General features: G+C 34.5%; 1 protein-coding gene across 1 annotated transcript in view; it reads left to right on the top strand.

Moving 5' to 3' along the window:
* The window catches only part of ERBB4 (erb-b2 receptor tyrosine kinase 4), a 542,534-nt gene that overhangs the window by 142,573 nt on the left and 384,057 nt on the right, over nucleotides 1-15,904 (top strand). Inside the window, exon 3 of the mRNA XM_023763286.1 lies at nucleotides 2,444-2,630. Coding sequence (XP_023619054.1) covers nucleotides 2,444-2,630 — 187 coding nt within the window. The remainder of the gene's footprint in view (nucleotides 1-2,443; nucleotides 2,631-15,904) is intronic.

Genomic DNA, 15,904 nt, shown 5'->3' with positions numbered 1-15,904 from the left:
GTTCTGTCCTTGTAGAGCTTATATTATTGGAATAGGAGAGATGGACTGTTATTACTAAATTTGATAAATATATAAACTCCATAGTGCATCAGAAAGTGAGAAGTATTATAGAAACAATGAAAGTTAGAGCAGGGAATGTGGCAGGGTTGGCCTCTACTGAGGAGTTGAGATTCGTGTAAAAACTTGAAGGCAGTGAGGAAATTAGCCAAGAAGATAACAAGAGGGAGAGAAACTCAAGCTTTTGAGAGTGGCATGAGCACCTGGGGATGGGACCACAGTAGTCATGTGGGAACAACAAAGAGAATGTACAAGATGGAGAGTTAAAAAAAGAAGTCAGAATAAAAACACTGATGGCCAGATTACATAGTGCAGCACTACCCAAAAGAATTATAAGGATACCTATAAAAATGTAATTTAAATGTTTGTGTAGCCACAATGAAAAGTTAAATAGGACCAGGTCAACTTAACTTTAATAATCCACTTTATACAATGCAATTTATCTAAAATGTAATTTTGATGCTTAATCTCTGAAGTCTAGAGTGTATTTTGCATTTACAACACATCTCTCAATCTTTACTAGCTACATTTCAAGTGCTTAATAGCCAAATACGGTTGGAGCTTACAGCACTGGGCAGACCAGATAGAGGTTTTGACTCATCATTGGAAAAACTTTGCATCACTTGGAGTGACTTGGGAGATGATTCAGCATTTTAAGAATTTAAGTGTCATAATTTGATTTTTGTTTAAAGATCAGGGGTAGCCTTAACCGAGAAAACACCATAAGTGATCAAGATATTTATTACAATAATATTGATGAGGAATGATGGTGGCTCAGATGACAGCAGTGGCTGACATAAGAAGTGTTTGACTCCCTGATCATGTTAAATATGGGACATATAGGAAGGTGTGTGAGAGGAGAGTCAAGAATGATCTCAGGACATTGGCTTGAACAATAGGAAGGATAGAATGACTTCAGCTGAGATGGGATAGGCTATTGGAGGGATGGGAGAAGGAAGATGCCGGGTCAATTTTAGATTCGTGTGTCTGAGAAGTGTATTAGATATTCAAGCGAAGATGTAGAAAAGGGAGTTGGACATGAGTGTGGAGTTTAGGGGAGAGTTTGGAGGTAAAAGTTTGGAGATCGGCAAACTTGAACCAGGATAAGATCACCAAGGGAGTAAATGTGGAAGGAGAAGAGAATACCAAAGACTGAGCACTGGGACATCTGAAATTAAGAAGTCTAAAATAACATGAAATTGACATTAAAATAATATAAAATGTTTTAGTACTTTTGCAGTGTATTTTTTACAACAATGTCACACATGTTCATAACTGTCATTATGATCTTGTTCTTTTTACTGAAAAACTATACCTTTATTTTTTAAATTGAATTTATTGGGGGTGATATTGGTTCACTAAACCATATAGGGTTTCAAGTGTACAACTCAATAAAACATCATCTGCCCAGTGCATCCTGCGCCCATTGCTCTAAGTGAAGTCTTTTTAAATGAAACCGAAAGCCTTTTTTTGTGACTTTTTTTTGCTTTAAAATGCCTCACAAACCTTGAATTAATTAATTCATATTATAGATAACTACATTAAAAAGTAGAAAGTGAAAATAAAAATTGTGTTCATAATCAAATTAGTGACCATAATGTCTTTAATGCGTATTTTTATATATGTGTTCTCCAGAGAAAGATGAGGCCATTGTTCTTTGATAGTATAACATTCAACACCAAATTAGCAGTTTAAGATCTGTCCCACAATTTACAAACTGATACAGCTTTGTTTTATTTGTGATAAGCTTACCAGCTTGCATTTTTATATGAAGTTTGATTGATGGTTATGTGTTCTTACTCATTTTATCTGTCAATAAATGAGATTTTGCCCTCGCTGGTTTGGCTCAGTGGATAGAGTGTCGGCCTGTGGACTGAAGGGTCCCAAGTTCGATTCTGGTCAAGGGCACATGCCTGGGTTTTGAGCTAGATCCCAGTGGGGGGCGTGCAAGAGGCAGCCAATCAATGATTCTCTCTCATCATTGATGTTTCTCTCTCTCTCTCTCTCTCTCTCTCTCACTCTCTCTCTCTCTCTCCCTTCCACTCTGAAATTAATAAAAATATATTAAAAAATAAAAATAAGATCTCATGCCTTGAATTATATTCAACTCTCAAGTATAAAGAATGCCTCATAAAACAAAATCCATTATTTTACTATAGGCACATACATGACTTTAAAAAAATACAACTCATATTTCAAATGAGATTTTAACTCTTTGTGATCTTGTATTATCAAGGCAATTGTTTACAACACAGTGTGGAAATGGGTGCATTATTAATACTGAAAAATAGACTTTAGTGACTCATTTTTATCTAAATGACTACATAAATATACTGACAAACAATCTTTAATGTTTTAACACAGGCATTTATTTGTATCTTTTCAGTCTATTCGAGAAGTCACAGGCTACGTGTTAGTGGCTCTTAACCAGTTTCGTTACCTGCCTCTGGAGAATTTACGCATTATTCGTGGGACAAAACTGTATGAGGATCGATATGCCTTGGCAATATTTTTAAACTACAGAAAAGATGGCAACTTTGGGCTTCAAGAACTTGGATTGAAGAACTTGACAGGTAAGGAAAATATATAAAGTAATAAATATACTCTCATCAATATAACGTTATAGACACACACCTGTGGGTGTGCGGTTCCTACAGTGTGTGTTGCATTGAGGAACACTATAAAGCATTTAATATCTACTAGTTATTCATTTTATGAGAAAGTATTCCCTATGATTCCCTTGTTTTATGTACAGATATTGTGAGTGCAGTCTGAGGGCTACCTTAATACTGTTATCTCAGCTGAGCAGAAGTACACTGTTCAGGAAATGCTCAGTGACTGAAAACTGAGATAGGAAGCAGGTTTAAGAATGCTGTTTGGGGGTCTCAGGTGAATGGCCAGCCATATCATCAAAGCTGCAGTGAAACACCTCTCTCGTTAAAGCTCAGTAAATACACAAGCCATTGTATCTAGTATTTTATATAATTCCATATTTTTGGAAAACATATCTAATTTATTAATTCAGTGTTGATTTCTCTTATTTAGTAACTCGCTAAATGCCCCTGTGATTCTTTCTCAGACTGCTTTAATTTCATATCATCAGTGCTTTCCCCCCCTAATCAAGGAGATAGTCTGCTATCAACCTAATGTTATCATCTTGCTACACTTTGTAGGAATTTGTTTTTAAACTGATCTTTGCAATCCCACTGGTATCTTCTCAGTTCAGACACTTCATAGTTCACACAGTTCATAGTTCGTAAAGGCTGTGGTGGAAGGCATTTTGTGGCAGGGTTTCTAATCATAAATTTTGCCCTGCGTGCCTGTAATCAAAATGTGCTAATTAGTAATTAATTATCATCCCACAGTGGGATAAAGAAGTCTAAGCTATTAATTTAATCTAAATTAATATCTGTATATTTTGCATCAAAATATATAGTGCCTTTCTATGTATTTGAGTTTATTCACTGTTAATGTTTCTTGATATTAACAAACAAAATACTTTAGAAATACTACTTTAAAATATTAAGAAATATATAAACTTATTATTAACAGGATATTTAAATTATTAGTTTATTTTATTTATAGTGAATGTAAAATATATCATTTTAAGTTAGAAGTAGCTTCATAATTAGCCAGACATGAGAGCTAAAATTGGAATATTTTGGATGAAGAAAGGAATACTGATTATGTTATTGACTTTGGACATGATTGCATCATGGAATTGAATGCATAATGATAAATGCAAAATTTCTGGAACTTATAGATTACTTCATCAACATTTTATTTTTATTTTGTTTCAAAGATAGTTATCTTACAAAAAAGCAAGTTTTTTGTTTTGTTTTTTTTACTAAATTACTACTTGCATGGAAATAATGATAGGAGGAAAAACTTGGAAATGGAATGGATAGAGAACATTGAATGATTGAAATTAGGACTCTAAAAATAATATGGTTCAGTTAAAAGTTGCATAGGAAGCATTGTGTTTTCTTCACAACTTTTCTATGATTAAATCAAAGAAGAAATGAATAATGGTTTTGAATTTTTTATAATTCTTGAATTATATTATTATTTTATACTATGTGATATTTATAGACTTTTTCATACATAGGTACAAATTTAATACATGAACATGTACATTTTTCTCACCATACTTTACATTAAATATTTGAATTTGTATTTTATGAATTATAAGGATATCAATTTGAGTATGTGAAATTTGGGATCTACAAATATATGATTTATGTTTTTCAAAAGTTGGCTAAATACTCTCCTTTTTTACAACCAACATATTTATGTACTAGTGCCTTTATTTAATATTTTATAAATATTCTAATTGGTTAACTGCATGTTAGGTCATCCTGATTAGATTATTTTTGAGATGTGGACAAAAACACATTTTTAAAAAAGTGAAATGCTAAAATATTTTGGGGAGGCCTCCATAAAAAAGTAAAAAATGTATTATGTTTAGTGGTCAACTAGAAATAAAATAAAATGCTTAGTCCAGGAGATGCATCTGAATGATGTTACATTTGAAGAATGTAACTTCTGACCATCACATTTGAAAGTCTGTCTTCAAATATGCATAAGCTATTAATGAAAGTAGTACAAGTAACACAGTACCTTTTAAAGTTTAAGTTTCTCAACCACCTTCACATTATTCAGTAATGTTCAAATAAATAACCTAATGTTGGAATGGACAGGCCATTTGTATGTGACTGACTCAGTGTATTTTTAAAAAGTATGGATGTGGAATGAGAAAATCCTCTATTCAAAAGTGAGAGCCCTACTTACAGTCTGTCTCCCTCTTTTCATTAAAATTGAAAAGAAAATTCCATCTCATGATGTTGTTTTAGGCATTCACGAAATAAGGCAGGGAACTTGTCAACCATGCTCCTTTCACATAGAGGATGCTTAGGGAACCTTAGTTTTCCTTCTCTGTATTGTTTTGCTTTTAGCTTTTTAGCTTTCCTTTGTGTCAGCACACTGATGAAACAACCATACATGTTCTGCATATTCAAATCCTTCCTGTTGCTTCATTGAGGTTTTGAAAGGTTTCTTGTTTAGACAAAAAGTTGCTCCGAATTTAATAGCCTCTTCTGATACCACTTTGAAACTGCTTTAAGTATAAGATCATTTCTCTGGAAGTGAAAAGCCTGAGGCTTTATCAATTAATTAATTAATTTATTTTTTTGTCTACTCTCCGTACCACTGCTGTGTTCGGTACTCCCCAGTACTGCTCTCCTGTTGTTCAGTGGCTCAGGACAAGCACCTGTTGCCCAGCCCTTCATTTCAAATCTCCATCATCATGTTTCATTTTTCATTGGCGCTGACATTTGTCTTGACCTAAACAAGAGACATATTCATTCTGAGTTCTTTTTCTGACATTAGAGTTGCTAAGCGTTCTTCAGTTGCTCTGTGTAAGGTCTGACTAATGTTTGGGTGGGTTCAACTAGCCTAGTTCAGATTGCTGTCAGATACAATGTTTGACAAAGGTACTGCTAATATTTACATGAAGAGAGCTACGCAGCATATTCTGAAATCTGAAGAAAATAATTGATTCCAAGAATACTCCTAACTTAAGGATAAATTACTTGGAAAAATTATTTGATCAAAACGAACATATTGAAAATCCTCTGAGTCAGATGGAATCCATGAAGAGTGGTGCATTCTTATGAAGGTGTCAATTTTAAGATCAGGTCTACAATTTTTAAAAATATGATATTCTAATCAATGTTTTTAAAGAACATTGTTTGCTTGTCATCCCAAATGATGTATAGTGACTAAAGAAAGAAAACCATAAGCAATGTGTTTTTGTGTACAGGTAAAAACAGAAACATATATTTGAAAGGAAATGTTATCAATATGGGATCAGATAGAGTGACCATTTCAGCAAATTTCTAGGATGTGTTCTTAGATTTAGAGAACCACCATGTTGTCCCTAAGATACACTAAGATCTGCATGTGCCCTTCCCTAAGAGAGAGAGCATATTAAGGTAAAAATACTCCATTATGAAAGCTCATTTGTGGAGAATGCATGCTTGTTTGCTTATGACATTCAGAAAATGGGAGAGAGTCTTTGCTCTGCAGGGTCCCGAATGCAATAATAGAAACTGATTAGATATCACCATGAATCTATGATTTCATTCTGAGGAAAACAGTAAAAATATCAGAATATCTGCTTCCTCACATGTAGAGCAGGACATTAGCTTCGTTTGGCCTGCAGACACCAACAATGATGGAAGGAGACTTGACGTGGGGTTGTGAACACATAACACAGTGTAGAGATGATGTGTGTGAAGTTGTGCTCCTGAAACCTGTATAATTTTGTTAACCAGTGTCACCCCAATAAATTTAGTAAAAATAGGGAAAAAAGAGTTGGCAAACTTTCTGCATCCATTTCCAGTCACCAAGCAATGCTGGGGCCAGAGTCAATAGCTCTTTGCACATTTTCTGAATTGCTAGAATCAAACCAGAGCTCTGGAGGCAGTGTGAGTCATGTTTGGGAATAGCATGAATTTTTATTTTAGAAGGAATAATGAATGTATGCAATCTTTGATAAGTCTACAATGCAATTTAAAATATATGTAAATGTATCATCTAGTAAACTCTCTGTCTTAGATAAGAAGTGAGGTATCATGTTGCTGTCTTCCAATGTTTATTGAAGGCACAATTATTATAATTCTTATATTGTTATAGATTTATACATTTTAAAAAATGCTTTCATGTTCCTTTTAAAAACATTTTCCCACGCACAGTCCAAGAATGCTGACTGGGAAAGTATTTTTATTGTTATTTTGCATATAAGGACACCAGACCCAAGATCTTGTGGCTAATAGGGCTAACTTGTGTGAAATCTAGATAAGTTCCCATCTCTTCATATTGTGCCATTCATAACAATGCTTAGGACAATTTCTCAGGATAAGACCACAGTCAGTGAAATAAAAAATTTCCTTTATACATAAACATTTCAAAATTAGGCAGAACTTAAGCTTATATTTTAGAAAGAACTTTGACTTTAACTGTGGCATGATACTTGAATACATCATGGGTGTATGTACGGAAAATGGCAGTAAGTTGACAAAAATACATACATACACAAAATGATAATATTGTAAACACTAGATTTGATTTAAAAGATCAATTAACTCACTTTATAACAACTGCCATTCAACAGTGGCTTTCTAAAATCAAGGTTACTATACTCTTAGCCACTAACTGACAAATATTTATTAATAGTTAGTTTTAATGGGAAATGTGTAGGATTCTTTGAAATATGATGCCAGTTCAAATATTTATTGGCTTTGTTTTGTTCTACTTGTATATTCAAGACACACTGAGATATGAGCCCTTCCAAATTATATCTACATATCTGTCTCCTCCCAGTAAATATTAAATTTCTCACAAATATTTACCCACCAGACACTGTGTGAACACATTGGAAAGTACTTTCCCACTACTATTATTATTACTAAGAGTCAGGTGCCGCCATTTTCATGGTTTACCTTCTAAAGCACTACTGCCCAACAGAACTTTCTGTGATGAGGGAGACAGTCTCGGCTGCACACTTGAGTAGCCAGTAGCCAAGATGTAGCTGCTAAAAACCTGAGATATGGGTAGTGAGATGAAGGGCATTAAATTTTAATTTTATCTAATGTTAAGTCAGTTAAATTTAAATAGCCTCGTGTGCTAGTGGTGATCATGTTAGTGCAGCACTGGACACTGTGTCTTACCAAACCCGATCAGGAGGTGAGGGTTTCATTACCAAGCATGGCTGATCAGAGCACAGGCTCTGGGATCCAGACTCCCTCTGTTCACATTCTCTTCTGAGGCAAGCAATTCACCTTTCTAAGCCTCCGTATTCTCATCTTCAAAGGAGTATAAAGAGACTCCACAGTTGGTAAGGTGGTTGTGAAAGTGGAATTATAAATTTCACATACAGCATTAAATGTAGCTCCTGCAATAAATGTTATGCCTTATTTGAGAAAAAGTCTGCTTTTGGTAAAAGGTAATAGAAGCAGTCTATTTTTATAATAATTGAAAGCATGTTAGGGTGATGTAATTAAATTATAAAATATAAAATGTGTCAGTTATGATTTAGGATCTAACCACATTTTATATTTGAGTCAGCTGGATTATGGAGGCCAGGTATTGCTTCTTAAAGTGCTTTAAGCTGCGAGATGTTATGACTTAGGTTTTCTTGTTTGTCAGAAATGTGACTGTTTAAAAATGAGATTTTTTTACTCTCACATTCAATTTCCACAATATAAGTATATAGTTATAAATAGTTCCCATATTCCGTTTCTTAATGACTTAATAGAGACAAGTAAGGACTAGGAGATTATAATTATTTTATTACAGAGAAACTGTATTGAAAAGTGTTGAGAATTATTTCTGGTATAGTCATTGCTCATATCTTTAGGATTCCCAAGTCCATATTCAAAGTTTATTATCATAATATAACATTTATTTAACAACAAATAAAGCACAAAAGAAACTCCTCCATAAAATATTTTCTGAAATAGTTATCTACCATATATCATTAAATCTAAATATAGTAATATGTAAAGAAAATAGAGGTACAACAAACTTCATTATTTTCCTAGAATTATAGCAAGATAACTGCTATTATAGTGGTGAAACTGTTCACTGTAGAAGTATATAAAACAAGTTGCAATAGAAGTGGCCAATATTTCATACATAATGAATTGAATTTTCCACTCATCTATATCTATCAGGGAATAGATAAATGAGAATTTGCATGGCTCAACACCTTTTGATGTAATAAACATTACTAGCCAGGAAATTTGAATTATTGTGTGGTTGATTTATTGACACTACTGGTAAAAGAGATGAAACTATTGTTCAAAGGAGAAAAGTCATTTACACTAGGAAGTTTCTTAAACTTTGCCTTTTCACTTGTAATTTCTTAACCCATGTAATACCAGTCTACCCAGAAATTAAATACCTGGCTTTTCTATGTTGCTCTATGATAGTTCCCATAATATTTTCCCTTTCCCCGCCCTTAATACTCTATGACCCATTCTGTGCAATACATTTTATACCTCCTAGCTAAAATTGTATTGTAGGCTAAGTCAAATTGTTTTCAATCATAATAATCTTAACAATTTTCAAAAGTATTTACAGGGATAAGTAAGAAAGATGGTGATCCACAGCTTCTCTTCTTTCTAAGATAATTCAATTTACTCAATCTCATTTGCTCTGTGATACAAATTAGAAGTTTGATTTTATAGTATCAGTAATATTGAGAAAAGCTAATATCAGAAAGTTCAGTTATTTTCTATCCACTATGAAATAAAAGGCCTCAAGCTTTAATTAAAAGTTTTTAGTGACATATAATGAGCATATTCTGTCAACTATTAACAAAGTAAATAATATTTTTAATTGTTCCCCCAGTTCTCTAAGCTTTCTACTTTAATATTTAGCAGGTGGCTCTATATTATATATAATTCTACATCTGCTGATATCCCATCGAGAATCCTATTATAAATTCTGCTAGTTTTAAAAATATATATATATTTATTGATTTCAGAGAGGAAGGGAGAGGAGGAGAGAGAAAGAAACATCAATGATGAGAGAGAATCATTGATTGGCTGCCTCCTGCAGGGCCCCCACTGGGGATTGAGCCAGCAACCCGGGCATGTGCCCTGACCGCAAATCCAACCATGACTTCCTGGTTCATAAGTCTAGGCTCAAGCACTTAGCCACTGTACCCAGACTACTAGTCTTTAAACTATTCATATTACCAGAATTTTATTAGTTGTTGTACCTTTGTTTGTTTTTTTAACTTATTAATTCTTGACACTATTATAGTTGTCCCCATTTCCCCCCTTTGCCTGCCTCCATCCAGCTCCCATCCTCCCTTCCCTCTGGCCATCACCACACTATTGTCTATGCGTCATACATATATGTTCTTTGGCTAATCCCTTCACCTTCTTTCATCCAGTTCCCATCTCGCCTTCCCCTGGGACATGACCCAATTGTAATCCAAATGCATCATTTATCTACAAAGCACTGTGAAATGTGACACGAGCTTTATAGTATCATTCAAAGAATACCATTTAGCATGTATTGCAAGGCAAAGATAGAGAAGATAATGAAGGCAGTACTTGCCATATGTACAGATATATGTTTTCTATAGTATAGGCAGAAAAATGAAATGAAGCAGACAAGCAGCCCACGTCATTGCTATCACTTTTCACATAGTGAATATGAGACTGAATTTCACACATATGCATTACATTGTCATTTCATGTAGTTAGAAATTGCATGTCATAATGATAAATCTTTGCAATTAAAATTGCATCATGCTTCAAATGCAGGCCTGTGGTGCTCAGGGAAAATGGGTAAATCAACAATTAGTGTCTTGGCTCAAGTGCCTCTTAAAAATTAAGAAAAATCCTACTATCTTTTGTGTAACGTGAATACATCAGAGATCACCTCCTTTGTGATTTTAGTGAGGATTAGCTGCACAATTTAGGTAGCTATTGAATTATTTTATGTATTTCATATGTATTACTAGGTCAGTGACTTCTCATGTTACATTTGGTTGATTACTAAATATAAAATATTAAAGAATATTTAAAACTCAATAGTACTTATTGAATCATTTTATGTCAATATGGTGCCTGATTTATATTTAAATTAGTGAGAGATTTAATGTAGCTTTTTACTTCATTTATATTTTAGTCCATTAAAATGTGACTTAGAGATATTCAGTATCAGAGAATATTTTGAAACATTTTCCTTCTGCATCACAAGATCTTACATTTAAAAGAAGAAATAAACAATAATATATAAAACTCAAATTAATAGAAGTTAAAGCTGCAAACTACATAACTAAAATTTGCATGTACAGATAAACATAAAATGGTGTTCCACAGATGGTTTCTCTTTGAAAAATATTTCTCATTATAATTGCAAAAGACTACTTAAACCAAGTAGTTTGTAAAGTAGAAAAAGTCCTTTGAAATAAATGCAATAAAATTAGTAAGGTGTAAAGGACGGTTGAAAATCCACAAGTGTCTATAACCTTTGTACATATAACTAAGAGCCAACAGTGATTGTTGCCATTTATAGTTCACTGATTGTCACTTTATTCATGAAAAAATAAAAGTAAAACAGTCACAGAGAATTAAATAGCTTTTATTGTGTTCAAGATATATTTTATGACTTGGGCATAAAGTCAGGAATAGTTTGGGGGAGGAGAAAATGATCAAAATTGAGCTCAGAGGTAAAATGTTTGAAAGATTCTTGACATAGAAATATAAATTTTGCCTTAGAATGTTGATTTATAACCCACAGTTCAAAACCAGCTTATTTGTTCTAGATGAAAAAGTGTGTTTCTAGATTAGAAAGCATACTCTATTCTAATCTCAGCAGCATGAAATAGGAGAAAAAACTTGAGTTTTAAAACCTGATCAATTTGAAAGTTTATACTAGCACTGCAACTTACAAGGGTAATGTCAAAACCATTTAAGTGCCATAACTCAGTTTTCTCACCTGAAAATGAGAATTGAATGAAAGATGTCTGCACCCGCCCACTGTGGCTCAGTGGTTGAGTGTCAACCTCTGAATCACAAGGACAGGGTTCCATTCCTGGTCATGGCACATGCCCAGATTGAGAGCTCTATTGCCACTAGGGGGTATGCAGGCCTCTTCCTTCCTCTCTGAAATCAATTAAAATATATTTTTTAAAAAGATGTATACATCTTAGTGCTTAATTTCTTTTTTTTAGGACAACAGAGGACATGATATTAACCCTTTGAAATAATACTAAATTTATTATGATACTAAATGTTTGCTCTCTGAGCTCTTGGGAACTTAAGTTCAAGCCTTTAATTAAAAAAGCAACTCCATGTGGATAGGAACCTCCATTAGGGTTTAATTGTTCAGTTACCACAATAATATCCACACGTGTGTGCATTTATTTTCCTGGTGAGATTGGGGAACCTCAGGGAAAAAGCACACCACTGGATGACATTTAGCGAGAAAGAAAAGAGGAACATAAACTGAGCAACAAAAACATTTTAGTTGGTTTTAAATACCGAGTTTAAGCCAAATTTTCCCAGTGGTGCCAAGCAAATCCTACCCATTGTTTCTCATTTCTTAGTTTCTTAGTTCCTCTCCAGTATTCAGTGCCCCTGCTGAGTAAAGCTACCAATTCAGCTGAGAATTCATTTCCCCAGAGATTACTTTTATACAGTATCTGAAACTCATTAATCATTGCTTCCTTTTAAATCCTCATTACACAGGAAAGAATGCGATTTGAATGCCTAGGTACTTCATACCTGGTTCTAAATAAGCAGAAACAATACAAAGTCTATTTTCAGGCCTCCTCACTTGCTGAATGTACAAAAAGGATATGACTTATTTTAAACTAGAGGCCTGGTGCACGACATTCGTGCACTGGGGGGGGGGTGGGCGTCCCTCAGCCTGGCCTGAGCCATTTCACAGTCCGGGAGCCCTTGGGGGATTCCAACTGACATCCTTAGTGCTGCCCCATCAGCCTGGCTTGTGGCTGAGTGGTGCTCCCCTGTGGGAGCGCACTGACCATCAGGGGCAGTGGTTATTGCGCATCATAGTGACCAGTCATTGCACCGTTCAGTCAATTTGCATATTACCCTTTTATTATATAGGACTAGAGGCCCAATGCATGGAATTCCTGCAAGAGTAGGCCTTCCTTCCCCTGGCTGCCGGCACTGGCTTCCCTCTGGCGCCTGGGACCCGGGCTTCCCTTCAGCCGCCAGCAGGCACCCGGACTCTGGCTTCCCTCACAACTGTGGCTTCATCTGTAAGGTCATTAGGAAGGATGTCTGGTCTAATTAGCATATTACACTTTTATTATTATAGATAGCTAAATCTATTTGAAAAAAATCTCTTCTGAGACATTTAGACATGATTTAAATATTATTTGTTTCTCAACTTGAACTTCTAAGAAAGGGCAGGGCACTGCTGCTCGTGTTTTGGTAGCTACTTGCTACAGCATGGCTGGGTCTCTGTCAGTGTGTGGAAGGAAGGTGAACCATGTGCTGTCAAAACAGTGGAGACTTGAGGCACCTGCAGAGTCAGCTTGGTTTCCAGACTCTGGAACTGCCTGAAGCTTCAGGGTTGATTTTAAAATTAGCTGCTTTACTCCGAAGATAAAGACTCAGAGAAAAATTTTTGGTGGCATTTCTCAAATATTCATAGACTTACTTCATATTTGAATATATTATCTTACCCTGTAATATGGTAATCAAAAGCTTAGGTTATACAGAACCACTATAGAGTACTAATATAATTTTTAAAATGTATGTGCGCAACAAAAAGGCTTTTGTAATGTAAGCAAATAATTACCATGGCTTTATTGTTTGCATGGCATAAAAGCATATTTAACAACTATTTCTATATCTTTGTTTAAACTTTTTAAATAATGACACTGAAGAGAAAAACTGTAGTAAATAAAACATTACTATTTATGTTAGATTATAGAATCATTTTTTTATGAAATAATTGTAATAATAAATCCATACTGGTGAACAGATTATTTGTATTTCAAAGTTTTAAAAAAGTACAGACACATACCTAGAACTAAGCAAAAGACATATAAGAAGACCAAAGAGAGATATAGAGAAAATGGGCTTTTACATAGATAATAGGAAAAGAGGTTATACGTGGGTGTGTATATAGAAATATAATATACATATATGTATATATACACACATACACAGAGATATAATATATATATACACATAAATATATGATATCTCTTCATGGAAATGTAAGATGCATATGTGTATATATACACATATACCCAGATGTATGCATATGTTGATGTGTTTATATAGTTTCTGACTATGATGCATAGCTATGCAAATTGTCGTTGACACATATCTGAGAATCAGCATAATAAACTAGTTATAAGCCTACTTTTCTAATCACGTGTGAAATGATATGGGCTTCCGAGGACTCGTTTTCCTATAACATTATTTTTACAGAAAGCAGTATGGAACTTACCAGGCAGCATGGGAAATGAGTAATCCATATGTGTCTATATCTATCCACATGGCACCGAAACCTTTGGAGTGTCAGGGGAAATGTGCCCTTGGGCTGAAAAGAATGTACAAAGGCATCCCATGGGGAGAACATGCTGGAGGGGTTTTATTTGATGTTGTCAGACTGCTCTAGGGTCTGTCTTGCAAGAATCCTTTTGGTTTTCTTTTTTATGTTTTAAAACGCATGGGTTTCTTTTGAAACATACAGCCAAGAGAAAGAGTAATTACAAATGAACTGTGTGTTCATATTCTCTCTCTCTCTCTCTCTCTCTCTCTCTCTCTCTCTCCCTCTCTCCCAAGATAAGCATCCAACCTGTATAGGTGTCTCTACAGAGATAGCTGCCACAGTTAACGGTGGGATTTGTGAAATAGCATTCCCAGAACTTGAGATCACAAACAGTATTAACTGAGGACAGAATCAAGAAAGATGGCAATGAAGGGAATACCTATTACAGGCACCTAAGTTTTCTTTCTGTTTGTTTATTGGTTTGTATATTTCTTTATTTAAAACTATTTGCTTTATACTTTTCTCCCACTAAAGGGGACATTTAAAAACATTTTTAATGCACTCTTAACCTAAATGATCACAAGTTGAAACCAGGCTTCTAGTCACCTTAAACTTACACATATGACATTGTTTAGGAAGCTGTAAATTAGACGAAAGTGTCCTAGTAAATGGTTTTTTAAATATACCACATAAAGCTAATTTTTATTTTAAAAACATGACCCAAAATTCAAAATTTTTATGTGTTTCAAGTAGTTACATTTTTGCAAAACAAACATAAGTTTGGTGATATACTATTATCATTTTTTTATCCTGCTTTACTTTAATCTCTTACATTAAAGCTAGACAATTATGGGAAGCTTAATGTAACTTTATTTATACTCAGTATAAGACTGAGCTTACACAGAATAAATGTATCTTCAAGGCTTGATGGTCAGAGGCATCTTCTTTTCCTCCCAGGAAGAAAGCATGCTTCTAAACTTTTGTTTGCACACAAAGGATTTTTTCAGAAGAGTTTATGTTGCTCTGTGGTTTAGAAGTCAGAGCTCTCTTACCAGGGGTAGCCCCCGGGCTGGCATTTGATAACAGTGAACTAACAGGTGCCATCCTCCCATTTTTCACATTGCTGGCTTCTCCACAGGACAATGGTAGTTCTGTTCCCTGGAGTGGGCGGTGGAGGGGTTGGCTCTGCTGAGAACAAGCCCAGTCTTGATGAAAGGTTGCAATTATTATTCTTAGGAAAAAGTCAAAAATATAATTCTACATACAGATGAAATTCAAGACGTGACATTTGACAAGACCTTTTCACTCCCACAAAGGTCTCACTGAGATTGAACAAATCATCAGGGCCTGCCTCTGTCCTTAGGGAACAGTTCTTGCTGCTACGGGGATCCTGTGAATACCTAGGTGTTAAATGGTGTTGTTTGGGGGCAGAACTGTTCCTGAATTTCAGAAGGAGAGAAAATGCTTAAATATTCCCTTCTCTCTCTGAGTGTCTTTGAATTAGATGATAGGTAGTTATCAGAGATTTACTACCATATGCATCATAAAAGAAGATTGAACTACTTTAACAGAAAATATTACATAGTAAATATTAAAAATAGTAATACTGCTAGAAAATGGGTATTTACTGTGTAAATAATTATGAATGCACAATGAAATACTATTGTATTTTGCCAACTGTTATGCTGGTTAAATAGTATTTATACTCCTTGTAAGTATAATATTCTAGTGATGAAAGGGACTAACTCCCATAATTTACAAATTAGTAACCAGTCAACCAACCAAT

Source organism: Myotis lucifugus, unplaced genomic scaffold (assembly GCF_000147115.1).
Source record: "Myotis lucifugus unplaced genomic scaffold, Myoluc2.0 scaffold_3, whole genome shotgun sequence".
Classification (NCBI taxonomy): Eukaryota; Metazoa; Chordata; class Mammalia; order Chiroptera; family Vespertilionidae; genus Myotis; species Myotis lucifugus.
Note: the sequence above shows the minus strand (reverse complement) of the source record. Positions and strands in the feature narration are given on the sequence as shown.